The sequence below is a fragment of the Haliaeetus leucocephalus genome, unplaced genomic scaffold, assembly GCF_000737465.1.
Source record: "Haliaeetus leucocephalus isolate CR32 unplaced genomic scaffold, Haliaeetus_leucocephalus-4.0 Scaffold202, whole genome shotgun sequence".
Lineage (NCBI taxonomy): Eukaryota > Metazoa > Chordata > Aves > Accipitriformes > Accipitridae > Haliaeetus > Haliaeetus leucocephalus.
This window is the reverse complement of record NW_010972638.1, coordinates 574,389-602,238: the sequence shown is the minus strand read 5'-3', so window position 1 is coordinate 602,238 and position 27,850 is coordinate 574,389. Positions and strand designations below refer to the sequence as shown.

General features: G+C 53.0%; 1 protein-coding gene across 1 annotated transcript in view; it reads left to right on the top strand.

Moving 5' to 3' along the window:
• The window catches only part of SHANK3 (SH3 and multiple ankyrin repeat domains 3), a 198,959-nt gene extending 171,219 nt beyond the window's left edge, over positions 1–27,740 (top strand). The window contains exons 11-13 of the mRNA XM_010566063.1: positions 1,047–2,203; positions 2,249–3,372; positions 27,197–27,740. Of these exons, the coding sequence (XP_010564365.1) occupies positions 1,047–2,203; positions 2,249–3,372; positions 27,197–27,740 (2,825 nt within the window). The remainder of the gene's footprint in view (positions 1–1,046; positions 2,204–2,248; positions 3,373–27,196) is intronic.
• Positions 27,741–27,850: the final 110 nt, after the last annotated feature.

The following is a 27,850-nucleotide window of genomic DNA, read 5'->3' as shown; positions in this document are numbered from 1 at the left end:
CATTTGGTGAAATTGCTAATGCCATACAAGGCACAGTTGCCAAAGCACTTTGAATGCTGGTGGACATTACAGAAAAAGCATTAGAGCCAAAAAAGCAGGTGGTCATCATGCTGCTGTGCCAAGACGTGGCTTTCTGCCATCTTGAGCATTCTCTCAAGAGCAATTTGAAACCTTGAAAATAGCTGAACTGTGACTGAAAAGAAGGACGTATGGCAAGTAAGTGATGAGCATAGCTAAGCAGGATGTAGCGAAGAGGGGTGGGCTGATGCAGAAGGCTGGATCAAGCTAGGCTGGTTAACTTGCATCCGTGCAAATACTTGCACCATACTGGCTATATTAATGGATTTTTCCTCCTATTACTTCGCAAGATTCTCACGCACTTTCACTGAGTATTACAAGTAACTGGAAAAGCGCTCTCTGTGCACCCAGGTAGTAAGTTAATAGTAAGAATGGCAGAATCTGGCTTCCTTGGGTACTTCCAATTCTTGAATTACATAACTTAAGTTTCTGCTAGACCCTGCTTCTGAATTCAGTCTAGCACATTGAAGCATATGTAGCCCCTCGGGGGAAAGGGGGGAAGTGTGACAGAAGAAGAGCGAGCGGGAGAGTGTGAGAACCCGCACATGGGAGATGGCACTGTTTGCTGTGAGTTGCACAACCTGGTTGCACTCAGCTGTCTCACACGTTGGCAGTTGGGTGTCAGGAGGTTTGATCGAGCAAGTGTTCAATTCTGTCATTGCTGCGTTGGTCCGGAGAGCGTTCAGCCTGGTTGGAAAGTGTTGGGCACAACTGTCTGATGGATTTAAAAGAATGTAAGACACTGTGAGAGTATGTGGCCACCCTTCTGTGCCAAGTGAACATAAGCAAAGGGCCAGACTGCAGATGCTTACACCAAGCAAATAAAAGCTGAAGTGGAAAGTCACCTCAGAAAGAAAGTGAAGTGGGAGGGAAGAAAGGGGTGTCATATATCCAATTTGCAGTGACTGTCGTGCTCTGGTTTCTCTGGAGACGTCCTCTCTGATTTCACTGTTCTTCTTGTTTTCCAGGTGAAGACGAGAAACTTGCTGCTTCTTTGCTAGATGGGAAGTTTCCCCGGAGCACATCGATGCAAGACACTGTTAGGGAAGGACACGGGATTCCACCACCACCTCAGACAGCCCCACCCCCACCTCCTTCTCCATATTACTTTGACACAGGCCCCCCTCCATCCTTCTCGCCACCTCCACCCCCAGGAAGAGCTTATGATACCATAAGATCAAGCTTTAAGCCAAGCCTGGAGGCTAAACTCCATGGACTCCCGCAGGTCATTAGCGCAGCTGAGATGTATGATCAGGCAAGGACTTCCATTCCTTACCCTGAAAGGCAGAAGAGGGCCCGATCCATGATAATCCTACAGGATTCCTCTCATCTTCCCGTGGAGCCAACAGAGATCCCCCGGCCTGGCCCGTCTGCAACCCCTCCAGAGAAGCTGAAGAGGAAGGGGAGAGTGATTGACAACCCTTATGCCAACATGGGTCAGTTCAATGTCAGCCTGTTTGCTCCCACCAAGCCACAGAGGAAGAAGAGTCCTCTTGTTAAGCAGTTACAAGTGGAGGACGCACAGGAGAGAGCAGCACTGGCCATCACCGGAGGCTTTACAAGGGAGCCCTCTCCCACCCGCAGGAGCCATCGCCTGAGTGGAGTGGAATATCAGCACCACACCGGCATTGCTCAGGTTGAAGCCACAAGCATCCCCTTTGCCACTGCCATTGCTGGAGTCATGAAGGACAGAGACCGTCGTCTGGATGAGAGGCGGAAATCCACTGTCTTCCTCTCGGTTGGGGCCATTGAAGGAAGCCCCCCCAGCAGCGACATGCCATCCTTGCAGCAGTCCAGGTCTATTGATGAGCGGTTGTTAGGAAGCCGAGATGTACTACTGCCTTCCCCTGTCTCAGCTTTAAAGCCATTAATTAGCAGCTCATCCTCAACGTTCATCCATCCCCTAACAGGAAAGCCCTTGGATCCGAACTCACCACTGGCGCTTGCGCTGGCCGCAAGGGAACGGGCCCTCTCAACTCAAGTCCCATCCCGGTCGCCCACCCCAATCCACAGCCCAGACTCAGACAGAGCAGCACCCCTGTTTGTGGACATCCAAACCAAAGAACCAGAGAGGGGGGAGTTGGAGAGCTTGGTGTCCCCTGCGTACTCACCTGGAGGCAAAGGGGCAATCGCAACAGATTCTGGGACTTTGGCCCCTACTAAGACCCAGTGGGGGACTCCATCCACACTGAGAAAAGAAACTGAAGCAAGAGCAGAAACACCTGGGAAGGAGGAGAAAAAACAAGAAGACAAGAAGTCCATGATTATTAGCATAGTGGATACATCACAGCAGAAGACCGCTGGCCTCATTATGGTTCACGCCACAAGTAATGGCCAAGACGAGATAGGACTTGAGGTAAAAGAGGAGAAACCAGCTGTCCCTGAAGCATGCACAGAGCCAGCAGAGTCCCCCAAAGCAGAGACCCAGCCCAGTCCTGTGGGAAAGCCTCCAGTCAGTCCAGCCTCTGACAAGACGTTGGGACAAGGGAGTTCGGAGGAAGAAGTGGAGCCCTACACGGTTACCCTCCCACCAGCTCAGTTGTCTTCAAGTGACGAAGAGACCAGGGAGGAGCTGGCCAAGATAGGGCTGGTGCCTCCACCAGATGAGTTTGCAAACGGGGTACTGGTCACCACCCCTGGCACACCAGTCAGCCACCTGGCTACGCCTAGCACGCCATCCATACCAGCGGCAGCAGTAGCACCTTCTACCACTGGCGGAACACCCTCAGGGAAGCCCTCTGATGCCCCCGTAGCCCCAGAGTCTGCTGCAGACTCGGGAGTGGAAGAGGTGGACACCAGAAGTTCAAGTGACCATCACCTGGAGACCACAAGCACCATCTCAACGGTCTCCAGCATGTCTACGTTGTCCTCAGAAAGCGGGGAGCCTACTGACACATACACTTCCTTTGCGGATGGACAAACTTTTATACTCGAGAAGCCACCAGTGCCTCCAAAGCCAAAACTCAAGTCCCAGCTCAGCAAGGGGCCAGTTACTTTCAGGGACCCACTTTTGAAGCAGTCTTCGGACAGCGAGCTCATCTCCCAGCAACATGCGGCCACTCTGGCATCAGCCAGCATTGGCCGGCCACGCTACCTCTTTCAGAGAAGGTCCAAGCTATGGGGGGACCCCATGGAGAGCAGGCCGATCCATGGGGCTGATGATGACAAGCCAACTGTGATCAGTGAGCTAAGTTCCCGACTACAGCAACTGAATAAGGATACACGATCACTGGGGGAGGAACCAGCCGGGTCCACGTTAGATCCCGGGAAGAAGTCACCTGTGGTCGCGGCACGGTAAGATGCTGGTCGCTGGCCAGGGGAGGGGGCAGGTGCAGGGCTTAGGCACCCGGGGGGACAGGGGGGTGCATAAGCAGAGTGTAACTGTGCCGAGTGATCCAGGGTGTGTTTTGAGGGGCATTTCAGAGATGTCAGGACTTCTCAGCTGCACGGGGAGAGACAATGCTGAGACATGCTTTCCAGAAGTTGGTGTGATTTGTTCATGGCTCCTTTCTACACACCGCACACGTAGCGAGCTCGCACTGTTGCTTTTTCCCTTTAAATTGCCTTCCTGTTGTTTCATGTTCCTCCTCTGTCTCAATGCTATTGTTAAGCTGCTGTATTTAGTTGTGGGTTTCACTTCTAAATGTTTGCTCCTGAACAATTAATAACAATGTGTGTTTCTATAGTGCTTTTCATTTCAAAGGATCTCCAAATGTTGTCAGACTATGTATTAGAGCTCTGGTCAGTCACTGCTGAGTGGGAGCCGTCACGAGGGTGGTCTGTGACAGCCCTTAGAAAGGACACAGCAGCACCACCCCGACCTTTGTTCGCTGAGGCAGAGCTCGGCGCCGTTTCTGGAACAAGCCAGCTCTGGTGACCCGCAGGGAGGTGTTTTGGCAGGGCGCAGCTGGGGGGTGTTACGCATGGCAGCCGGGCATCCTTCACGTGGGCGCTCGCAGCAGCCACATCCTGCTGAGCGCAGCGCTGGGTCACACACGTCTCCATGCTGGTGAGCCGGTGGGTTGGCTGCTGGCTCAGAGGTATCTATGCAGCGCATAAGCGTGGTAGATCCTCCCACCCCTTGTTCTCCTCCACGCACAGACCTGCGGAGAACCCGGCCGGCCCAGGAGATCTGAAAGCTCACAGCAGAGGGACTCCAGGACACTCGGGAGCCTCTTACTCTTACAAAGTCACACTTGGGTTCCCTCATCCCTCACAGCACTCAGGAGACACCGGTTCCCTCTCCCACACTGGAGCTGTGACCATCACGCTCCCCGAGCAGCACGGACCTCTCCATGCTCTCTGGCATTTCCTCCATGCCAGACCACTCACTGACCTGCCAGCACCCAGCCTTTGTTCTGACCTGCTGCCCCCATGGCAGCAGTGGCCCCTTTGCCCCATGCTTTCACCCGACATCCCCACCTAGCTGTGAAACTAAACTAAACCAAAAAACTCTAAATTAGAACCCAAGATTTGAGAGCAAACCCTTACAAGGCCTTGAAGTTTGAAGTTACAGCAGGAAGTGACCCAAAATCTCCAGCCTTACTCCACCCTTTCAGCATGCAGCCACACAACACCTCCCACAGTAGCAAAGCCACAGTAAGCAGGTCCCACCGGCATCACCAGTGGGTGGTTGCTGGGGGTCAGCGAGGTGCCAGTTCAGCAGGGAGCTCTGAGCTAAGGGGAACCCTTCTTTTGGAAAGGTTTTTCTAACTCGATCATCACAGTGATGGATTACAAGTCCACACAGCGCTAGCACAGCTGGTGACATTTCCAGCTGTAGCATAGGGGACAAGGTGTCCTGTCCCAGAGTGTTCATGTAGCTCCATCCTTCAGCTGGCTCACGTCTCCCTGCTAGTGCCTGAGTTGGCAGTGCCAGCCTGCCTGCACTGGTGGTCCACCTCTTGGTAGGTACCAAACTTGTAGTTACAACCACAGTGTGGAATAAAATGTCTGGATCTTGCCCTGCTACACTGTTCTATCTCTCTGGATTTGGCCTCAAATGCACATTATGGCCACTCCCTTGAGAGCAGTGTCTCACACATGGTCCCTTCTCCCTGCACTGCTCAGTCGGGAACCATGGGGTCCTGTGCTGAATGCACTTAGTTTAATTGCATTTGAAGACCCTTCTGAAATCAGGCACACCATGCTTCATATTCCTAAAAAGTGCTGAGTGTGCGTATCTTCAGTGACGCTAGCGAACTTGGAAGTTACTAGCTTTTAATGGCAACCAGGCATGGCATCTCAAACAGCTTACCCATGCCAGGCATCAGCCCTTTGCTGAGACCTGGTTTGGGGTCCAGCTGGCCCTCCCTCACCTGGGCTGGGTGGAGGGGCTGCCGGGTCATCTGCCTTCAGCCCCCTTTGGTCTCCCAGAGCCAGCAGCAAAAAGTGCCTGTGACTCCACATGGTGTCAGAGCGCAGCCCCCAGCTGCCTGTCCTCTTTCCTTCCCTGGCCTCCCATGTCCATCCAGATCACCGTGCACGGCTGATCTGCTGTTCCCCATACAGCCTCCCAGCAGAGATGTGCAGGTACCCCCCATTTCTAGGAGACACCCCCTCTCCATCCTCTGCTTCTCTTTAACCCCTTCCTGTCCTCCACCACTGCATCCCTTTGATTCCTGTGCTTCCAGTAGGCAGTGTGCTTCCCTCACCCTCGTCTCTCCCAGAAGCAGCAGAGCCTGCCTCAGCTCCTGCCCTATGACATGATAGTGCTGCTTATCACCCTCTGTAGAGACCCCATCCTCCTGCACTGGGGAAGTGCAGTCCATCCTCCTCTCCTTACCTACCCTGCCACCAAGTGTTTGGCACTTTCAACAGTCCTGCAGAGTTAAATGTTCTCATTCCTTTTTCTGAAAGTCATGGCCTTTCATCTCTGAAATTTCTGTGCTCCTGGTTGATGTCAAAGACATGAAAGATTTCCCAGGAAGTCAGCTGTAAATAGAATATTTAATGATGTCAGCCACCCTTCTTCATTGTGAAAATTCCTCTCTTTTATGAAATTGCTGTAAATTCAGAAAATAATGTAAAGACCAGTTAGATAAGCTTAGACAACCCATTTCAGGACATATTTTCCAGTCCCTGGGCCTGTCCTGAGAACGACAGTGTTACCTAAACCTCCCACAACAGCCAACCCTAAATACAGCATTGCTGCTAAGGAGGAGTGAGGTGGGACCGTGCTGGGACAATTGCCGCTGCCAGCAGGGATGGCCCTTGAGCATCCTCTCGGGGGCTGAAGGGTACTGCACCCCTTTGGCCAGGCGATGCTGCAGCCAGAGCCCGTTGGAGCCCCTCCACAGGGCCTGACTTGTGCTGCAGCTTTTTCTGTCATTCTTACATTTAGCTCTGCTCCAGAAAGGGTCGTGAGCCAAACTGAAGATCTTACCTAGCACCAGAGGTATCCTGGAGTTCCACAGGACTTGGGGATGGTGAGGTGCCCTTGCAGGAGCCACCCAGAAGCTGCCAGTACCCCTCCAGGGACTCCAGGAGCTGCTGAAGCAGGCAGAGCAGCTTGCCTGCAGTGACAGGTTTCATTGCTGGAGTTTCTTTCTAAGCACATTAAATTCTGAATTTACAGTAGTTACATCTAAGAGCAGGTAACTTCTCTGCATGTGGTGGCTGCAGTGCAGGTCCTGGAGCGTTTCTCTTGCAGAGGTCTATGAGGGTCCTGGCTGGGGACCCCCAGGAACAGAAGACAAACCACTTTCTCCATAACTCTAACTCTGGCTGTATCTCCTTCCAAGACAGTCTTCCACAGGAGGATGTTTGACAAGAGGGACTGAGAAAGAGGCCAAGAAATACTGAGAATGAGAACATAATGTCAGAGTTAAGGCAATTGATAGAGACGATATTTATTCCATCCTCCCCACTCCTCGGGCCCTGTGTGACCGGCCAGGGCTGAGCATGGCGAGGGAAGCTCTGCTGTGCCCTTGCACTGTGTGCTGTCAGAGCAAGGTTCTGCTCCCGAAGCAGTAGCGTGCCCGCTTGCTGAGATACAGCCTTCTGCACAGCCCTCACCAAGACGCCGTAGTTCGGCGGTGACAGTGACAGCAGAGCAGAGTGACAACTTCCATTCGTACTGTCCCATGGGAATAAGCGATGACCCTTGAGTTGAGGACACATGAACTTTGCTCAGCTGGGAGCTACCCTGACCATTACTTTGACATAGCATGTCTCTGAAGGCTGACATGAGGCCAGCAGCAGCTATCTCCATGTTTAACATGAATGGGATCCTTGAAGATCCAGTGTCCCAACACGCAGTAGCCTTTGCTAAGCTGAGCTGCAGGAGAGTGACCAGATGTCTTGGCGTCTCTGACTTGAACTTCCCAGCCACCCCTGGACAGAGCTCATGCAGCAGCAGATGCCAAGCTGTTGTTCCACTGAGCAGGAGCAGTGCGAGGACCCCACAGCTCAGAGCTGCTTCTGAACGCTAAAATGGATTCATTGTGTGACATCCATTACCACAATAAAGCTGACACTAACTAATGAGAGGTGTACGTTTCTGATTAGTGATCCAGTGAGTCATAGCTAGCAATGCAAATGCCAGCTGAAGAACTGCATTAGTACCAGAGGCTGAACTCGTGCGCTTCAGGGTGACTCACGCGTTAAATGTGCAACGTTAAACCATGTGTTGAGATGGCATTCTTGTTTAGTGTCCCCTTGTCCTGTGACTAGCCATGGCCATCCAGCCTCATCAGGCTTGTGTCATCCCTCATTGCGCATAGTCACACTCAGATCTCAACCTCCCACCTCTGCTGACGGGGTTGGTGCAATGCTGATCGGCCAGCCTTTAGAGCTAAATATGAGCTCATGTTGACTCAAGCCAGAAGCATCTGAAGTGTCGACACGGTTCCAGTTTGGGGCTCCAGCTAATGCAGCCAAGAACTTGGGTTAAAGGGTGCTTTGCAAAGGGTTTTTGTTTGTTTGCTTGTTTATCTTAAAAAGCAACAGCTGAACATGCCAAATGTATCATGTGAAGCAGAATTTTAGATGCAAAACTGAGTTTTTCAGGTGCTGTTCTGGAAACCCACAACTGCTTTGTATTTCTACAGATCTGAAAGAGAGAGAGAAGAAAAATAAGCCCTTTAGGCATTTAGCTCCTAGGGTAAAGCTACCTCTTTCTATATAAACTCATCAATTAATTCTGTTTCAGTTAAATGGTGTAACATTTCTGGTGCAAGCTTTCAGCCGCTGCAGATACAACCCCCTGTTTCCTTGTAGGCTTTTTGTCTCTTCATGGTGTCTAAACTCATGCACAAAGCAGAGACCAGCTTTCTTTCCTCAGTCAAGGGAATTGTCCATGTAGAGCTGATGAAAAGCTGGAGATTGGCATTGATGAGGCCAGCTGAGATCTGCGCTTCTCAGCGCCTTCCCTAGAGGGAGTTTGGGGCATACTGGAAGTTATTTGTACTGCATTGAGGTTTGGAGAGGAGGTGGCCTTCCAGCCGAGCAGCAGAGTCCCAGGCAGGGTGCTGGCAGCAGCCCCTGGCCTCGGTGTGCCGGGAGGCTGAAGCCCCTCGGCAGGCAACAGCAGCGTCCTTTGGCGATGTCAAGCAGGGTGTCCCCGCAGCCCTGCCTGGAACAGCCGGGCTGCTAAGGGCCACAAAGCCTGCAAGTCCCAGCTGGTGCTCGCAGTAGCGTGCTGTCCTGCGAGCCCCCCCCCCAAGCACCCCATCTTTCCTCATGTGTCGAGTGCAGCCACCGAAGAGGAAGACAAACCCGCAGTCCCGTGACAGAGGCTTGGCAGGTCTCTATCCTGCTTTCCTGCCGCAGCTGGACTTAAAGATGCTTAATGCATCTCCGTAGGTAACTGTAAAAATGCATTCTTTGCTCCACGGTCTCCCCTTCCCGTGGGAGGAGGCTTCTGCTCGTGGAGGTGTACTGCAGCAGGGCCACCGGCACTGCGGCGGGGACTCCCGGGCAGCGGGGGGCTCGCCACACGTTCTGCTGGCAGCTCAGAGCGGCGTGCTGGAGGATGCTCTTCCCTCCTGGTTGCCATGGCATTTTCCCAGCGTTCACCGCAGGATGTCAGGCTAAGGATGGGGCACTCCTGAGGCTCAGTCCACCTCTGCGGCTTTTCCCCATAGACGTGGCCCTGCAGCCAGCAAGGGAGCGGGAAAGCACAGGCTGTTTAGAGATAAGCTGATGGAGGCTGGGTATTTGGCAAAGCAAGAGTCTCTGGGGGCTGCTGTGAAAACGTAGTGATTGAGAGAGCACCTACCACAGGGAAACACGCCCCTCGATCTGAGGTGACACACTGATCTGACACCAGCTCAGTGCTTCCTGCCACTGGTGGCCAGGGAGGGTCTGTTTTTGATGTTGATGTGCATTGCCTACAAGGAGACAGGGGCATTGTGGGTAGCAAGTCTCAGCATGTGTCCATGTCACAGCAAGCACAGCTGGCTTCACCTCATCTGGTCACTAACATCTACTAATCACAGCTCATCCACTCATCCCTCCGAGTGAGTAGAAGAGCAAACAGTGACTCTGCCTCATGCTTGTCCAGAGCGAGACTTGGGAAGAGCAGTGAGGGGTTGTCGTAGACCTCGGTGAGAAGAGCTCTGGGTTCCACCAAGACTGTGTCAGTGCCATAGTGGCCCAAAAGAGGGAAGAGTTAAAGCCTGAAGGGTTCACTCATTGCTGAGTCTAGCTCAGCAAGGTCCAGGAAGGTCCCACAATGCAGCTGTGTTACCACCCAAGCACAGGAGAAGAACTGTAAGAGCTGTTCCTTTCAGGGCTTTAGTGGACTAGAATTGGAAGTTGCAGAAAAAGGGCTTTTCCTCTTGTACAGAGAAATATGAAGGGACCCATTCAAATTTCAGTTCTTCTGTCAACAAACAGGAGGCAAAGCGACTGCATGGAAAGAGGCCTGCATGCTACCTTGGAGCAGTTCTGCAGGCAATCTGCCACGGTTGCACACACTCTCTGATGGGAGCTTAGGAAGAGATTGGCTTGGAGAGTCCTGGGGGCAACACATGAGGAGACTGGAAGTCTCCTATGGATACTAGCCCTACATTTCCTTTTCCTACAAAGAAGAGATCAGGGGCGGACAAAACAGGCTTGCTGCAACGAGATGTAATGTTTGGTTAAGGCATAAGCAGCTCTTAGGTCTGTAATGCTCTGACCCTGCCAGAACTTTGCTGTTGTAAATGTTTACTGATACTTTGGTTTGCTCCCAATTCTCCCTGTCACATGATGGAGCACAGACAGGCACAAGCTCGTGGCTGAAAGACTCACAGTCCAGTGACAGCACCATTGGCAAAATTGCCCAAGAAAAACCATAGCTGGAGGCCGAGACCCTCTTGTATGGAGAAGCATGAGAGGGAGAGTGTTTAAAGTGTGTTTAGAAGTCCTCTTGCTCTTCTACCTCACTCCTCCAGTGTAGCAAGATGGTCACCATAACAGAGCTGGGACACTGTCCCTGGAGGTGCCTGCCGTTCCCCAGGGGATAACCACGCGTCCCTCTTGGCCAGCCAGCCTACTCTGGGGCTGCCCAAATGCCTCCACCACTGGGCTAGACCCTCTAGCTGAAACGGCACAGTCTTCACTTGACCCTGCTATTAGTGATGCGCAGTGGCTACCTGACAGTGCTTTCCACCTGCAGTCCCCTGTTTGGCCAAGCAAACCCTGCCTGGAGCAGCACAGCTGCCTGACCGAGGCAGCCGTGCTCTCTGCACGGCTCCTGGCCATTTCTTCCCATTCTGCGTGCAGCCGCTTGGCCTGCAGAAAAGGGATAAAACTACGAATTAAAGCAGTGATCATTTGACGTTTGTAGCCACCGTGCCAAACTGAACCCTTGCTGGAACGCCCTGACACAGCGAGGGCCCTGGCAGTGGAGATGAGGGAGATGAGCAGTCTCTGCTTGGAGGAGGTGCTGTGTCATCTAGGTGAGACGAGGCCTGGCTCCTTCCCGATAGCCACAGTTGGGGGATTTCACAATGCACAAAAAGAAGGTTTAGAAAGCTCCATAGAGCAGCCCAGCACCCAGGCAGCGGGTGCAAGGTCTCTTGCCCCTGTGAGGAGATGCAACATGTCCTGCCTGCTCCCTGGAGAGCAAATGTTGAATTTTCCCCTCCCATCCCAGGGCAAGTCCTTTGGTGCAGCACAGACCTCAGCAAGGGATTCAAGCAAACTTCCATACCACAGGAACTGTGATTATCCGCTCTGGGAAACACTAACTCACTTGTGAGGCCCTAATAATATTCCATTGACCTTTAGCTGTAGCTGTTATTCTCACAATCATGAAAGCAAAACACTTAACACAGCTATTGGGTAAAGTCAGAAAAGATGTTGAACTGTATTTGCCACTCTTTCTTGTTCTTGCTGTGGGGCATTTTTTTCTCATGCATATGTTGTTTCCTTCCCCTCCCTCTTCTGCCCTTCCCCAATCTCTGTCCTGTCCCTTCCCTGTCTCCTCCCCTCCTCCTCCCTCTCCTCCCAGCTGTTACAAATAGCACTGTCGAATCCTTCAGGCTTTGGCTGTCGAATTCACGCAATTACGAATGTCCCATTTCCTGTAGTAAACACACGGAGGTAACCTCAGCCACTCTGGAACGTCCCGACCTTCACTGGCCCCAAAAGCCCCGCGTCGGCCATTGCCTGGGTCCCCTCGCTGCCCCCGGGATCGCCCCTTCCCCAGAGCTGCCCGGGGCTCAGCCCCCCACCCCAGATGGCGAAGCCTTTCCGGCCGCCGCCGCCGCCGGAGCCCCCAGGCCCGCACAGCACGGGACGCCCTGCCGAGGCGCCCAGGCCTGGCGGCGTGGCCGGAGTCCTGTGGTGCCGCTCGGCCTCAGCCCTGTGCCGGCCTCGGGCCGCGTGACGAAGTCCGTTCGCTCTTCTCCGTCTTGTTGCTGCCCTGGACCGGAGCTAACATTCTCTCTCATTGCCTCTCTTCCTGCTCTCCATCTGCATGTCCGCGCTGCTCTGTCTAGAACCGCCTCTGGCCTCCGGAGGGTGGGCGAGTTGTGTAAGTGAGCATGTTCTCATCCCATAGCAAACTCACCTCGTCTCCCCGCGCCCGTGCCGGTCCCGCTTCCCGCTCTCCCGGCTGGCCGAGAGCGGGCAGCGGCGCTTGCTCTGGCATGTGAGTGTCCCCCTCCTGCCCTGGTGTGCCCCGGTAGCATGTCCGTGTCCCTGTGCTGTGATGTCGTGTGCTGCTGCTCGTAGGTGACGACTGAGGAAATTCCCTCCGGCTCCCATGGCATTCGTACCGTGGCCCGGACGAGACTGCGTGCCCCCGTCGCGGCTGCCCCGGGGGACATCCAGCAAGGGCTGTGCAGGGGCAGGGCCCCCTTGGCGCAACCCAGCCCCATGGGGAGAGTCCCCAGCAAGGATGGGGCTGAGCCGGCTGCCACCCCGGGAGGCAACATCCCCTTTATGAGCCCCAGCAGCTTCCCCCCCCCCCGCAATCGATGCACAAGGCTCCCCCTTCCCTGCGGGTTCCTGACTTCCCAGTCGTGGGCTGTCCCTAGGTCACCTTCTGGAGCAAAAATCCCATGAGGCAGAGGTGGCAGCATCTTACGCTCTTGCTACCCTGAGATCATACAGCCGTCCCAGGCTGGGGCTCAGTTGACCAGCGGGGAGGGGGGGCCTGGAAGAGACCAGCAGGGCAGTGCTGCCTTTGGGCAGGCACCCGGAGCCACAGGAGCTCCACCCTGGTGACCCATGGTGGGTGACTTAGGGTGTCCCCCAGGGAAGTCACTGTTGGCACAAACCTAAACCATGGATAAGTGTTTACCTGAGAGAGGTGTAGGGAAATCAGGGTACAGGAAACTGACCCCTCTTCTCCCAAACTGGTTAATGGTTGCTGCTGGAGGAGTCCTTGCTGGTAGAGCTCCTTGGCCATGTCCCCAGCAGGTCTCAGTTGCTACCAGAGTTGCTGGAATCCCTTTGCAAGCCTGTGGCTGATGAGCTATGTGCATTCACCAGGCTGGGCCAGGCAGTGAGACCCTGAGAGAGGCCGTTCCTGTCTGCACGCGGTCACTTGTGTTGAGTGGCAGGATCCCTCTCCTCACCAGGAGGTGACCTGCAGGCCTGGGAGGGCACTGGAGGGTTTGAGCTGTGGCATGTGCCCCCTGATCCGGGTGCCCACCAGGCGAATTTCCCCAGTGTGCATGGCAAGCTGTGTGGTCTTGGTCGTGCTTCTTCCGTGTTTGTCCGTCTGTCCTGGTTTTTTTAGCTGTAGTGTGTATGAAACTAGCTACCTACATCTGTGTCGCTTCCACATGTGAACGCAACCCCAGAGCCCATGCAGAGCTCTGGGCAGTCTCATGTTTGATTTTACTTGTCATTTTCTGCCAAGTGCTGAATTTCCGAGTCTGCACCCCCTTCCCGGTGCCCAGCTGAACAGGGCCAGTCCCGGGAGAGCAGAATGGCAGCGCTAGGAAACTCCTCTTGCCAGATGCCCTGCACCACCACTGGGCTGGCGGTGGCTGCTGTACCGCTTTCCAGACAGCCGCACGGATGTCTTCCACAGGGATCAGCTCTGCTCCAGTCCCAGACTGTAACACACGGCTGGTTTAAGCAGAGGTGTGGGAGACTCAGAAGCCATCTGGCCCACTTCGGTCCTTCTGGTAGAGCAAAAGGTTGTAGAGCCCATAGGTCTGGCCAGAGACGGAGCACTGCTCTGGCTAGAGCTGGGCGGAGAGATTCATGCCTCAGGTTCTGCACAGCAAATCTTGCTTCATTTGCGTGTGGTCAGCAGTGGGAGGGTCCTCACGTCATTGCATATGCCCATGTCTTCATGCATTCAGTCCTGTTGCTGGTGTCGCAGAGCGTCTTGAGTGTTCAGGATTGCACCCAGGGGAGATCTGCCGCCCGTGTTAGCACTGTGGGCACTTGGCTCATCCCTCAGCTTTGTGCTACCTGGCGCAGGACAGAGCAAATTTAGTCTGCTCAGTCTGTTTTCTGCCCCCACATTGTTAGGACGCTGCCCAGCAGCCCCAGTGGCAGCACCAGCTGGTCAGAAAGCATTTGGGGATGATGGCTGGCTGCACTGAATGGGAGCCGGCTTGTCCCCGTTCCGCTGAGCCAGCGTTTCAGACAATGGCAGTGCCTGCTCCCCTCCAGCACCATCTGACTGACCGTGATTGTCAGCTGATGTTTCCTCTCTGTTGCACAGCCCTGTTTGTGTGAAAGCTTTGGACATTGTTTCGCCCGCGCGCAGCATCCCTGCCTGACTCCGAGCGTAAGCTGCAGCCACCCTGCGCAGCCGTGGGAGCGCTGAGCACAGCCCTGATGAGGGGCCCGAGGCTGCAGACAGGCTGTGGCTCAGCTCCAGTGGAGCAAGTGTGAACGCATCAGAGCCTTGGCTGGTACTTTCCTGCAGGCTGCAGCCCCATGCCTGTGCTCAGGGTGCTGCAGCGGGCTGCGTGCCTCCCACTCTCCCCATCGCTCCCTGCACCTGCCTGCACTGCCCAGCGGCGGAGGGAGCCCTTGCCAGGAGCTGTGCTCAGCGTGTGAGCAGGCTGCGTAAACACGAGCAGGAGAGGGGAACAGCAGGCACTGCCTCTGCCTGGGGCCCGTCACGAGTGGGGTGTTACTCCCATTTGCTTCCTGAAGAGGTTAGGGTTAGGGTTAGCTGCTGTCTTGGTCCAAAAGGATCAGTGATGAACCTCGATGTGTAATCCATGCTGGCTTTCACAGGTGCCTGCTTAGCTGAGCACCTTTAATGTTTTCTTAGCACAGGTTTTTGCATTTAATTCCCTGGAAGGGAGGAGTGCTGTAAACCCAGGGTATTTTTAGGGTGCACAAGCAAGGAGACTCAATTCTACAACAGGTCTAAGGTACCATCAGTTCAGATGCACAAGTGCTTGCTGCTGGCTAGAGGCATGGGGTTAGCTCTGTGTAAATAATAAGCTGTCTTCTGACCCTGTAGATTAACCTTCTGTGCCATCACAGTTAAAACACTGATTGGCCAGCTTCCCTGCTCATTAGCTGCACAGAGGGTCAAGCATTCACTGCAGACTGTGGTCCTCCTCCCCTGCAACAAAATTTGTCACCTAAAATGTAAAGCTTCAGACCTGCTTTCCTCCGCACGAAGAGGGTGCTTGGCCCTGCACCCAGCCCAGCACTGGTACCAGGCAGAAAGCAGAGCCCGTAACCCAGGCTCAGGTTTTAGTCGTCGGTGAGATGCACAAGGCGAGCTGGGTCTGAAGGAAAGCAATGAAATGGCTCAGCTGAACCTCCGTGTCCGGACAGCCACAGTGCCTCTGCCCTGCCCGAGTCTCAGGGAACCACCCGGGGCTCCAGCGCAGCAAGAGGCAAGCCCAGTGTTTCTCAAGCAACACACACCGCTCTCTTCTTGCCCGTAGCACTCGCAGTAAGCACGATGCAGGCTGCATGAAGCCATGGTCCCCTGCTCTCCCACGCGTACTCCAGTGCAGGGCACGCAGTGGTGTCCCCAGGGCTTCACATAGCCTGCGCAGTGCCCACCATCAGGGATGACAGAAGGGATCCACTGTCTTGGCTCTCAGAGCTGGGAATCAGGTACTGAAAAACAAACATGCCCTCCCCCAGCTCATCCGAGACCAGCAAGGAACAAGAAATAGGAAGAGTGCCAAGTCCTTCTTTTCTGGGTACTTTGTGGACTAGGACCTCACTTCTGAGCCTTTAGGTGCTACCAGAGGGCCAGTAAATGACAGCTGGGCATCAAATGCCACAGCTCTGCGAGCAGCCAGTGGCTGTCACCATCCTGTCATCTTCTGTGCAGAGGCTGCTGAGCACAGAGGCACTCTGCTCCAGGTCAGACACCTGTGAGTGTGAGCCAGGAGCTCAGGAGAAGACAGGACAGGCTGTTCTAACCCCAAAGACAGGTCCTGCTGAAGTCTGTAGGACAATGTGGTGAGCTAGGAAGGTCAATTAGTCTTTTGAGGTCAGGGGAAAATGCTCTAGCAGTGAACAGCAAGAATGACTACTGTTATGGCTGCAGAAGTGTGATCAGAGAGAAGAGGAGAATTACAGAGTGAGAGAGAAAAAAAGGCAGTTTTGAAACAGGAAGGAGACGTTACATTGAGAAGCCACAAAAAGGATTATACCTCCAGGGTTTTCATGGCTGGCTGTTTTTTTCCCCAAATCCAGCCTCTATATTTTATAGGGATAATGTCTTATACACCATTTGGGAGAGCAAAAAACTAAACAAACCCAGCAAAAGTGCAGTTTGCTCTCATCTGACCATGACAGGCTGGTGTGGGAAGTCTCCATAAGAAAGGCACTGCATTCATAGGAGGACCCGGGGCAGTGGACAGTCCATAGGTGAATATCGTCCTTTCAGCATCTTGCCAGTTCAGGACTCCGTCTTTGGTTGCACCTTGCACTGCAACAAAACCCAAAGCCTCGGAGCAGCAGCTTCATCCTTCTGTTATCCAGGCACCAGCCAGGGTTCCCCATCTTGTCCTTCCTCCACCCCCCCGCCCCAAACACACACACTGCTTCCCCACATCAGCTTAAGGAAGAGTCACAACTTCTTGGCTCCTTTTCCATCAGTCCACACCTGCAGGGGTAGGCCCTATTTCCATGTGGAGGAATTTATACAGAGTGAAGAAGAGGAAAACTGTTATTTGTTATGAGAGGGGAAATGCAGGAGCAACAGTTTCGTCAGTGATACCATCCCATTGCTTAGATCTTCAGCTTTGTCCTCCCATAATGAGGTAAAACAGTGACAGTCACCACAGCTTTTTGGAGTGGATTTTTCTACTCTGCTTAAAGTGATTAGACAAGAATCCAGAAAATCATTCATTAAACCTAGTGCAGCTTCATCCAGGTCAGCCTGAGATGCTCATCGGGTGAGAAGAGCTTCAGGCCCCCACTGTTTGTCTCTTCAGGCATTTCCCAGAAGTGCACCCAGAGCTGACGGCTGTGCTTTGAAGGCATCCAGAGCTGGAACGGACGGGTCTTCCCCTGTTGCTTCAGTTGGGTCCACATCATCTTCCAGCCTGGCACATGTGCCTTATTTTCCATTCATGTCTGCTTGCCTTTGCCTTCCATGGACTTGTTCATTTTCCTGTCCCCGCTAGTCTGCGCAGAGTGTTTCATAGTTGATGTCTTCTGTGTGCGATGGTGTTCCTTGACCCTAACCTTCCTCTCCGATGTTCCAGGCCAGCTGAGCTGGCTGTGCAGGTCAGACCAGGGTTCAACCCGCGCTGCCGGGATCTGCTGTGGTGGCTGTTCTCCTGACACCTGACTGTAACACACACAGGCTGCTTCCAGCACCCACCCCAACCAGAAAGCCTACCTGGTGCTGCCCATGCAGTGTAGCCATAGCAGCTCAGCCCAGCAGCAGTTTAGGAGTTATTGCCCCATGCTATGGCATGTAGGAAGTCACAGCTTAAGCAACTTAATATGTTACTCTGGTTTTCAAAAGTAATTGTCTACAGCTGTACTGTAAAGCATTCTCCTACTTGTAGCTCCTGTGCTCAGGGAGCTTCTGGCCGCATCACTGCACTACTCTCCTGCAGTCTCAAGTGTGATCTACAGACTTCGCTGGCCCTACGTGATCTGGCATTAGGGTTTGTTAAAAACTTGCATTGTTAAATGAGGGTCTCTTGCTGAACATCCAAATAGCAGCACAGAGCTGGCCTGTTTCACACCGTTGGTTGCTATGTGTTCATTTGCTGCTTAAGCTGTAGGAATCAGCTTTCCCATCTCTTTGTCATCCCCACTGTCAAGGAAGATGCTGAATCTGTGCTAGTTCTAGGACTTCCTCCCTTGTCTGCTCTTGCAATAAGCAGAAGGAATTAAGATCCCGAGCAGACTGAAGAAATCTAGGACTTCACTTAGGTGTAGAAACTGAAATCTCTCCCCTCCTTTTTCTGGAAAAAGAAAAGGTTTGCATTGTACCATGGTGTGACATGGATGCAGGAGACACTGGCTCTAACTAGTCCCCAGTGCAGAGGTCTGTCAGTGGTACACATGCCTTCAGGCAGGAGAGTTTGTCCTCTAGACTGTTTCATTGCCCTGAGTATCTTCCACTTTGTCAGTGTTGGCAGGTCTGCACTCATCTGGGGACTGAAGTCTTGGTGTGCTGCCTGCATGGTGGCTGAGTGCCTCCAGCGATGTGTGAGGGATGCTTTGGGTTCCTTAGCATTCCCCTCACCAGACAGAAAATTACAAGTGGATTGGCTGTGATTTGTTGTCTTATCCGTGGTTAGACACAGCCCTGAGACTTGAGCTGAACACAGCATGCTCTGACTCTGCAGATGCTTGGCTCGAGGGACCCATGTTTGTTCCACACTCAACAGTCCTCAGGAAAGTCACTCCTGGGCAGGCAAGCTTGTGCTCTCCTGCCAGCTGCCCCTCTCTCAGAAGCAAAGTCAGCAGTCCTTGTTCCAGACTGCGGTTCAGGAGCTGGGCATCGGAGACATAGGAGAGAGATTATTAATATTGAGGAATTCTTTCAGAGCAAGAAGTAAGACTTCAGTCTGAACATGTTTTACAGAGAAAAAAATACCAGAAATGAAGAGTCGAAATAGCTTGTCAGTTTTCATTGTGGAAGAAGGTTAATAGCAGACAGGTATTTTTGTAGTAGGGTCTCATTTAATTTAATAGATTTATTAATCGTATGAAAACCACCATGATTAATGAGAATTCATGATTTGCAGAAAACATGAAGTTTTGGGGGACACTGAACTTAGAGAGGACAGTGAAGAGCTAGAGGGAAACTTGCCAAGCTAAATGAGTGACCTGCATGACAGCAGAGAAAGTTCAGTGCTAATAAATGTAAAGAGATGGGCAATGGAGGGCAAAAGCTGATTCTGCAGGCCAAAGAGCACAGTCCCCATGAATTGTGGCCATCTGATGGTGGCAATGTTCCTGATTACTCCAGTGCACCACAGGCACTGAGGAATGAAAGCTGATACTGAAATGGTGGGGACTGGCAGGGAAAGTTGGGCATTGATGGTGCTGCAGGAATATGTTGCTGTTTGCTTGCTGCATGTGCACCAAAGAAGGTTGAGGACACTGGCAGAAAGGTCTGGAGGAAGGTCGATCAGCTCAAGTACTCTCAGCATAAAGCCTCCTAGAGGGCTCTGCCACTGGGTAGCTCCAGCAAAAAGGAATGACCTGGAATAATGGGCTTCTGCACGTTGTTACTTTCTCATCGGGGCATTTGCTGTTGGCTGATGGCAGGTCTGCGCTGGCCCTCCACAGTCTGAATTCACAGACTCACAAAATGGTTGATGTGGGAAGGAACCTCTGGAGATCATCTGGTCCTCCCCCCTACTCAAGCAGGGCCACCTAGAGCAGTGTGCCCAGGACATTGTTCAGTCAGGTTTTTAATATCGCCAAGGATGGGGACTCCACCACCTCTCTGGGCCACCTGTGCCAGTGCTCGGTCACCCTCACAGTGAAGAAGGGATTTTGTATGTTTAGATGGAATTTCCTGTGTTTCAGTCTGTGCCCGTTGCCTCTTGTCCTGTCATGGGCACCACTGAGAATAGTGTGGCTCCATCGTCTTTATTCCCAATATTTATACACACTGATGAAGTCCCCTTGAACCTTCTCTTCTCCAGGCTGAACAGTCCCAGTTCTCTCAGTCTCTGCTACTGCGTCAGATGCTCCAATACCTTAATCATCTTTGTGACCCTTCACTGGACTCTCGTTCCAGTAAGTCCATGTCTCTCTTGCACTGGGGAGCCCAGTACTGGACACAGTACTCCAGTTATGCTCCGTTGGTGCTGGGCAGAGAGGAAGGACCACCTCCCTTGACCTGCTGGCAATGCTGTTCCTAATGGAACAGGACACCAACAGCGTTTTTTACTGCAGGGGCACATTGCTGGCTCACATTCAACTTGGTGTCTGCCAGCAGCCCCAGGTCCTTCTCTGCAAAGCTGATTTGTAGTTGGTCAGCCCCCAGCATGTACTGGTGGGTGCGGTTGTTCCCACCTTCTCAGGTGCAGGACTTTGCATTTCCCTTTTGTTGAACTTCATGAGATTGCTCTTGGCCCATTCCTCCGGTCAGTCGGGGACACTCTGAGGGGCAGCACACCCATTTGGTTTATCAGCCACTCCTCTATTTTGTGTCATCTGCACAAAATGTGTGTTATCTCCACTTGCTGAGGATACCCTCTGCCCCATCGTCCAGGTATTTAATGAAGACATTAAGAGGTGTTGGTCCCAATAGCAACCCCGGGGGGGTTGTGTACCTCACAAGTCATTAGCCTCCAGCTGGACTTTGTGCTGCTGACCACAGCCTTTCGAGTCCAGCAGTTCAGCCAGTTCCCAATCAACCTCACCTTCCACTTGTCCTGTGCATACTTCACCAGTTTGTCAGTGAGGATGTTATGGGAGATGCTTTTTGAAAGCCTTGCTAAGTCAAGATAAACAAAATCCATTGCTTGTCCCTCACCCACCAACCTAGTCAGGTTGCCCACAAGGCTGCCAGGTTGGTCAGGCATGATTTCCCTTTACAAAAAGCCATGCTGGCCACTTCCAATCACTTTCTTGTCCTCAGTATGTTTGGAAATAGTTACCAGGATGATTTGCTCCATCATCGTCCCAGGGATTGATGTGAGGCTGGCCAGCCTGTCATTCCCTGTGTCCTCCTCCTTGAAGACAGGAGTTCTGTGGTGTTACGGTGACCGTTTTGCCGAGCACCTGAACAGTGGCTGCAAGCCAAGACAGGCATCAAGAGTGGGCTGCCACTTGCCAAATATTAGATTTAGACCTAAGCATGTTGGTTGCTATAACAACTCAATGGGCTGTGGAAGGAAAAGAAGAGGGATTGCTTTCTGGATGCTGAGCTTCCTCCTCACTGATGGCCCCGGCACAAGCAGGGTGCAGCTGATTTGCTGGAGAGCCAGCGCAAGGTGAAGCCCTGCAGATACCCCCCCTTAGCCTCCTTCTGCCTGACTGCCTCATGGCTTGCCTTACCCACCACACCATGGAGTGTCTGGAAGGCTTTCCTGCCTGGTGCTATATGGGCTGTTTTCCCAAACACCAAGTTAACAGGTTATCCACTTGATCTGTTTTGGCACTCTTACTGACCGCCTTCCTGAAGGGAACAGCCCTGCAGTCTGGTCCAAAGGAGCCATCCTTGTCAGAAAAGGGGTAGAGAGGTGCCCTACTTCTCAGTTCTCCCCAAAATGCATACCTTTCCAATGGAAATGTCGTCTTGGCAGAATCTGAAGTTTTGGGAAGTTTACCTGGGATTCCTAGGCAGGTGGCACACTAGTCTGAATTGCTGCAGCAGAGCTGTTTCATGCATGGAGGTACCCACTGATTATACTGTGCTTGTGCGGTACAGCAGTTGCTTTTGGAAAACATCAGCTTTATTGCTTATGCACAATGCAGTTGCTGAGCCCCTTCATAAAGTCTCTGACCCCTGTGAAAGCTCTTTCGGGAAACATTAGACCAGTTTCACGTGTTCAGCACTGCTGAGCTGTCTGTGCATTGTAAGTCCAACATGTGCCAAGAACACAAGAGCTGTGCCTGAGGTAACCGATCTTTGCAGACCATGATTCACAGGACCAAGCTGCCTGATTTGTACGACTTCACGCATAAGCGCTGCCCATAGGTTCTGCATTTGTTTCTGCTCAGGAGACTCCATACAGAAGTGTAGCAGCCCTTAGAGTTACAAAATTTAACAGTTCTCTCCTGGTTTCCTCATTCTTGTGTTCATCTGAAGAGGAACTCTTCCAGTGTTTCTTCAGCATGATCAGCCCTCCAGATGCTGGTGGAGTTACTCATTGCCTTCAGGAGAGACAGTACATTGGGTACAATTAACCCCACTCGTTTGTATCAGTTTTGCAGGTGTTCCCTCGCAGCATCCCTTTGTTATTCTACTGTGAAAGAGAAGAACTCAGAAGTGACAGATTTATCTTCCCTAATGAAAGTACTGGCTGCACTAGTAGAGTCCTAAGAAAAAATGACAGCAGGAAATTAGATTGCCTTCAGTGAAAAACCTTGTTCTCAATAGTTCTTCAGATAAGCCTCACGCGCTGTTGGGCACCCTGTTCCCTGTGGGCTTTCTTTATGGGGATAAGCTTATCCTCTCTTTGAATTCTTTTGCTGAGAGCCAGGAACAAATTTCTTGCCAAAATTCAGTAGTTAAGGAAGAGCAGTGGGTTGGCAAATGGTCCCTGAGAGCAGCTCATCAATCTCCCGGTAACACAGCTCTGTCTGCCACTGGTGCCATGCCCACTGTTGGAGCAGGGTGGCTGTGGTGCTGTCTCTCGTCCTGGGGGTTGACTGCCTGGGCAGAGCATCCAGCTCTGGGGAGAGACGGACTTTCCTGGCTCCTTTGTGATGAGGCTTCGATTGGCCCTCTGGTCAATGGGAGTTCCTCAAGGTTCTGTGAAGAAGCGTATTTCCTTCCAGCTTTTGAAACAGGCCCATACCCCTTCACCAGCCATCCACCAAAAGAAAACTCATCTGAACGGAGCCTGTCAGCAAGAGCTGGGGCGCGGGCACAGGATGGGAAGTGCTTTCCCCTGGACACCGTTCTTGCTTGTGAAGCGGCATGTGAGAGCGTGCAGCTCGTGCCAGTGAGTTTATGTCCTGTTTGGCGGTCGTGTCATTTCCATGGTGACACGTAGCACAAGTGCTTCTAATTTTTGGTTTGGAGGGTCTCCAGAGAGACTTTCTTTCCTTTCTATACTCCTCCCCTTTGTCCTCCCTTTTCAAGCACAGATCTCGTGAGACAATTCTGGAAGACAAAACCCTTCCAAAAATGGGAACTGTAGAGGTGTCATGTCATCTGTTCATGCACCGTTCTAAGCAGGAAGCCTCAAAGTATCCGTCTGCATTGCAAGCAAAAAGAGAGAGACGATTAGTCTCCAGCCCTGGCCCTAAAGCATAGCCTGGCCATGGTCACAGATAGCGCCAAGCATGATGTCAGAGCCTTTAGGTGCACTGAGCACCAATGGAGAATCATGAGAGCAGTCTTGTGTCTCACTCATCAGTTAGCGAAGGTTGTTCATCACAGGAGGCAAGTCCTTCATGCAGTTCTAATGAAAAGCAATGGAGATGCTTTTGAAGGCCGGTACGAAAACACCTGGAAGCCAACAGCAGCAACATGAAAGCCTTGCTGAGCAAAAGCAAAGCATTTCTCTTTGGAGGGATGAGAAGTGCATTACCTCTGTTGCTGAATCAGTCATTGCCTTTGTTACTCTTGAAGAAATTTGGACTGAGATACAGAGTTCAAAGGAAGAATCCTCATCCATTAGTGACTTATTCAAGAAACCTGCTTTTTAATACCTTCAGTAAAAGTATTCCCAGAAGGCTTAATTAGCTGTCATACAAATGCATAATCCCTCTTTCTTTGGTTAGAACTTTTTCCATCAAGCTAGTGTTTCTTTGCTTGTGAGCCTGCTTCCCATGAGACCTGTTCTCCCTCTTTGCTGATTCCAGTCAGTTCCACGTGTGTGCTGTGGTGCACGAATCAGGCCTTGTCTTCTGTGTCTCAAAAGACTAGTTTTTCTGGCTGCACTGAAGCAGCAATCCAGGCAACCGATCTACTGCAACTGCTGGTGCCAACAGACTGCCACCACTGAGCACTGCGGGACAGGGGTTGAGAGCTGCCAGAACGTGGATTGCACATGTTCAAAGACAACAAGCTTGAAGGCAGCCCTACAACAGTGATTAGAGCTGCCACATCGCAACTCACAGAGAAACCTGTGGCAACCAGCAATCCCACCACCTCTGGGCTGCTGGTCTTCCAAGGACCAGCTGGAGCACCACCAGAAATGGAAAGTGAAGAAAGCATTTCATTTTTCTTATTAAGCTCCCCAGTTACATTGACTTGATGTTGCCTAAAGGAGAAGTGGGCAATGCCATAGTGTTCATGAAACCTGACAAAGCTGAAGTCTTCCATAGCAGCATCCTAAAACGTAGCAGCACTTGGCCTCAGCTTGGCTACAGCTGGCTGGTACACATCTCTGTCGGTGTGCGTTCATCGGGCAAAACACATGATGTGCCAATATGGACCTGCAATGAAGAAGCGCGGTGATCCAGGAAAAAACCCTCTAAGCAGATATTGTCGCTGTGCATAATGTGCAATTCCATGGAAGGGATAACGTGCTGAGGTGCCACTTGTGAACGATCACATCCAGAAAAACTGACCTGGCTTCAGAGCAGGATGAAGTGCCTGTGACTGAATAATTGGACTGATGGCCCGTAATGAAGTCAGCTTCCAGAGCTGGACAGGACATTAAAGACTGCTGTGCTGTCTGCAACATAACACATAGTTGGCAGAACAGGGCTGCTGAAGGTGTTGAGAGCCAACAGTATATTGCCAACAGTGCATTGCACTGACCAAGCTGGTCCTCTGCAGAGGAGAACAGACCTACAGATTACATCTGCTGACCAGCTGTGCCCAGACAGGTCTGCCGTGGCACCACTGTCTCATCATTGCAAGGACATGCCAGCCTTGGAAGCTTGGGCACACAGCTGATTTCTCATGTGTGGTTCCAGCAATCACATTCCCCAAGAGCAGGAATAACCAACTTCCCAGACCCTGTAAGCCACCAAACGAAAAAGCCAAGTGGCAGGGAGGCCTTGCAGCACAGCCTGCCACATGACGTGGGTCTCTGTGCAGCCTGCATCTCCACTCTTGGCAAAGGCTGTGCTGCCAGACAGCCATTGGGCATCTACCACCTCGGTGAGTGTGCTTGCACAGGGCTGCTCCAGGTCTCTGCAGTACGCACCAGCTTAAGTCTCTCTTCTTCTTTCACAGACTCTGACAGCAATTTCCCCCTCTGTCCCACCTTGGGCAGGTTAAACAAGCCTTTGGCACGCTGGCTGCTGTGTCTGCAGCCGTTCCTGTTTGCATTTACCTGTCTTGAACATGAGTGACCAGAACTGTGCTCAGAATTTTAAATGAGAGTGTAGCAGTGTCTCCTATGGTGACATGAATGCATCCTTATGTCTGCGAGCAATACACACCTTAGATCTTGCAGTGTTTCTTTTGCCTTTCCATGGCTGTGCCACATTGGTGCCTCCCGGTCACCCCTGCCCCGGGGTCTGTCAGTAGACCCAGAACTTTCTCTCCCTTCATCACTTCCAGTAGAGAGCAGAGCCTTTGCCAGCCCTCTGAGCAGGACACCGTATTTTGTACTGTCACTTTTCGTTCTGCTTCTTGTACTACAGCCCTCAAGGTCATTCAGCTCTTCCTATTCTGTAGTGACGGAGCTTCCCAAATGTGATTCATCGTCATGCTTCTTTATAATCCTCTTGCTTTCTGTGCCAAGGTGGCAGGAAAATAAGAATAAGAGGAAATGTGCCTGAGCCCACAGACTATGAACAGCCCTTCATATCCACATTCAGCTGATCTTCTCGGAGCCATCTCTCTAAGAAATCATTAGTGCTTATTAACCTCCCAGCGGTGTGGATCTTGTGTCGCGTGCACATTAGTGGCAGCGGGTCTATGCCATTACCTGTAGCCCTTGGACTCCTGTTGCCAGCAACAGGTTTCCAGAGTGTCCGCTGTAGCAGGAGGGACCTGAGATGGGAGGGCAGAGCTTGGGGGGTGGCAGAGAAGCAGAGGTGCCGGGCTGCACCGGGCTGCACGCAGGGCACCGTGCCGACAGCCCAGAGGACTGCTTGTTTTTTAACTGACGTCACATCCAGGCACCAGGGAGCTGCAGTTCTGTTGCATTTTATCGATTAGTTTGGAGGACGAGCAAACTGACATTGCTTGACCCAAATGAGTGGTCATGGACTGTTTAGCACAGAGATAAGCAACCCAGCCCTGGTAATGCCGTGCCTCTTGGCCCAGAACTGTGCAGCCCTAAAGCAGCAGACCTTTCCTCCCCACTCACGGTCGGTCAGGGCTGCAGCACTTCTGATGTGGAAGCATCCAGGCCCCTGAGCTGCTGTAGGACGTGGGCCCCTGTTGAGAGCCCTCCTCGGAGCTGAGACCCCACCAGCCTCAATCAGAGGCTACCACAGAGCAGCGACCACAGCCCCGGGGTGGATTCAGGTTGCTGCGTTTGCTTTCGCTGCCAGGACAGAGAGACCACACGGGAGCCCCAGGACTGTCCCAGTTGGAGTCACATCCCCAGTTGCAGTCAGCAGTGGGTGCGAGTACCCAAAGCAGGACACGAACAGGGCCGGGCAGCAGCATGCCTTCCTGAGGCCTCCCAGGCTGGGGCTCATTGCGCTCAAAGGACTCATCCTCCATCATCTTGCCCTGTCAGGTTCTAGATCCCTTTTTTTTTCGCATACCCAGAGTACTTGTTTATGCCAGGGGAGGCAATAAAGGCAAGAGGCGAGGGCAGATGGAAGGCGTGCTTGCGGCGTGGTTTGTCCCCCATCAGAGGCTCTTGTCATGGTGAGCGGGCAGAGCCGTGCACTGCAGGAAGGGCTGCCCCCTGCCCAACTCCACAGCCTGTGCCCACCACGGCACAGGGTGCAAGCCAGGGAGGCAGACACAGCACAGTGCAAGGGGAAGACCAGTCCATACACCTCTGGGCTCCTTCAGCCCGCACGAAAGGGCTGACCGCCGTCAGGTGATGATCTGACCCTGCTGCCTCCATCCTTGGGGTGGCATGACCGTCCTCCCATCCCCACACCACTCTCTGGGGAGATGCCGGAAGGTTCCCTCTTCTCCTGGGAAGGGGCTCTGCCCCGACTGGCTGATGTTCTCAGGAGCGCTGGTTTGCTCCGAGTCCATGGCGGGACCTGAGAGCATGCCGATGGTAGCGCGGTTAGCAAGGGAAGATGGGGGCATTCCCGGTGGGAGGTGGGGCTGGTGGGCTTCAGTGCAGCTCTGCAGCAGCTTCTTCCTGACCAGCCGAGGCAGGGCAAGGTGCAGGGTCTTCAGCCGCAGCGAGTCTTCGTGTGTACCCAGCGGGCCGCAGGGCCACGCTCATCCCTGGTAGGTCTCAATGGGCTTCAGAGCCGTGGCAGCTAGGGCAGGTTTGGCTGGGAACTGGAGATACTTGCTCGAACCTCTTCTACCTCCTCTGGAACAGCCCTGGCAGGGCTTGCAAGCAAGTCTTGGCTGAAGTGCTCTGAGCCGTGTCCCCCAAGCGCTGCAGAGCCCCCTCCTATCTCAGGCTGGCCCAGCCCTCCAGCAGCCCCCCCCCCGTGTATATTGTGTGTGTGCTCCTGTGTCTGGGGACCTCCGCCTCACCCCTGCCCTCTGCTCTCTCTCCTCTCTCTTGCTGTACCGTTCTTTCTGCAGACTTTTCAGTAGTTTAGGAGAACTCAGCACCATTTCCCAGCGGAGCTCCGGGACCACCTACACAGTCCGACCTGGCAGTCGCTACCCCGTAACCCGACGTACCCCCAGCCCCGTGAAGCCGGCTCTGGATCGGACAGAGCCCCTCAGCACCGTCCGGCCCTACGGTCTGACCCCTCCCACCATCCTCAAATCTTCCAGCCTTTCCATCCCACACGAGCCCAAGGAGGTGCGGTTTGTGGTGAGGAGCGTGAGCGCCCGGAGCCGCTCCCCATCCCCGTCCCCCTCTCCAGGGCCACCCCTGCACACCCTCCACCCACCTCGGCCCTTCATGCAGAAACCCCTCCACCTGTGGAACAAGTACGACGTCGGGGACTGGCTGGAAAGCATCAATTTGGTGGAGCACCGAGACAAGTTTGAGGACCATGAAATAGAGGGCACGCACCTGCCCGCCCTCACCAAGGAGGACTTTGTGGAGTTGGGGGTGACCCGGGTCGGGCACCGGATGAACATTGAGCGGGCACTCAAGCAGCTGGTAGACAGCTGACCGTCCCAGGCAGCACTGGCCTCTTCCAGAGCCACCACGGGGGGGGGGGGGGGGGCGTTTTATTTAGAAAAACAAACCCCCCTTGGTTTTCTTTTTTTTTTTGGCCATGT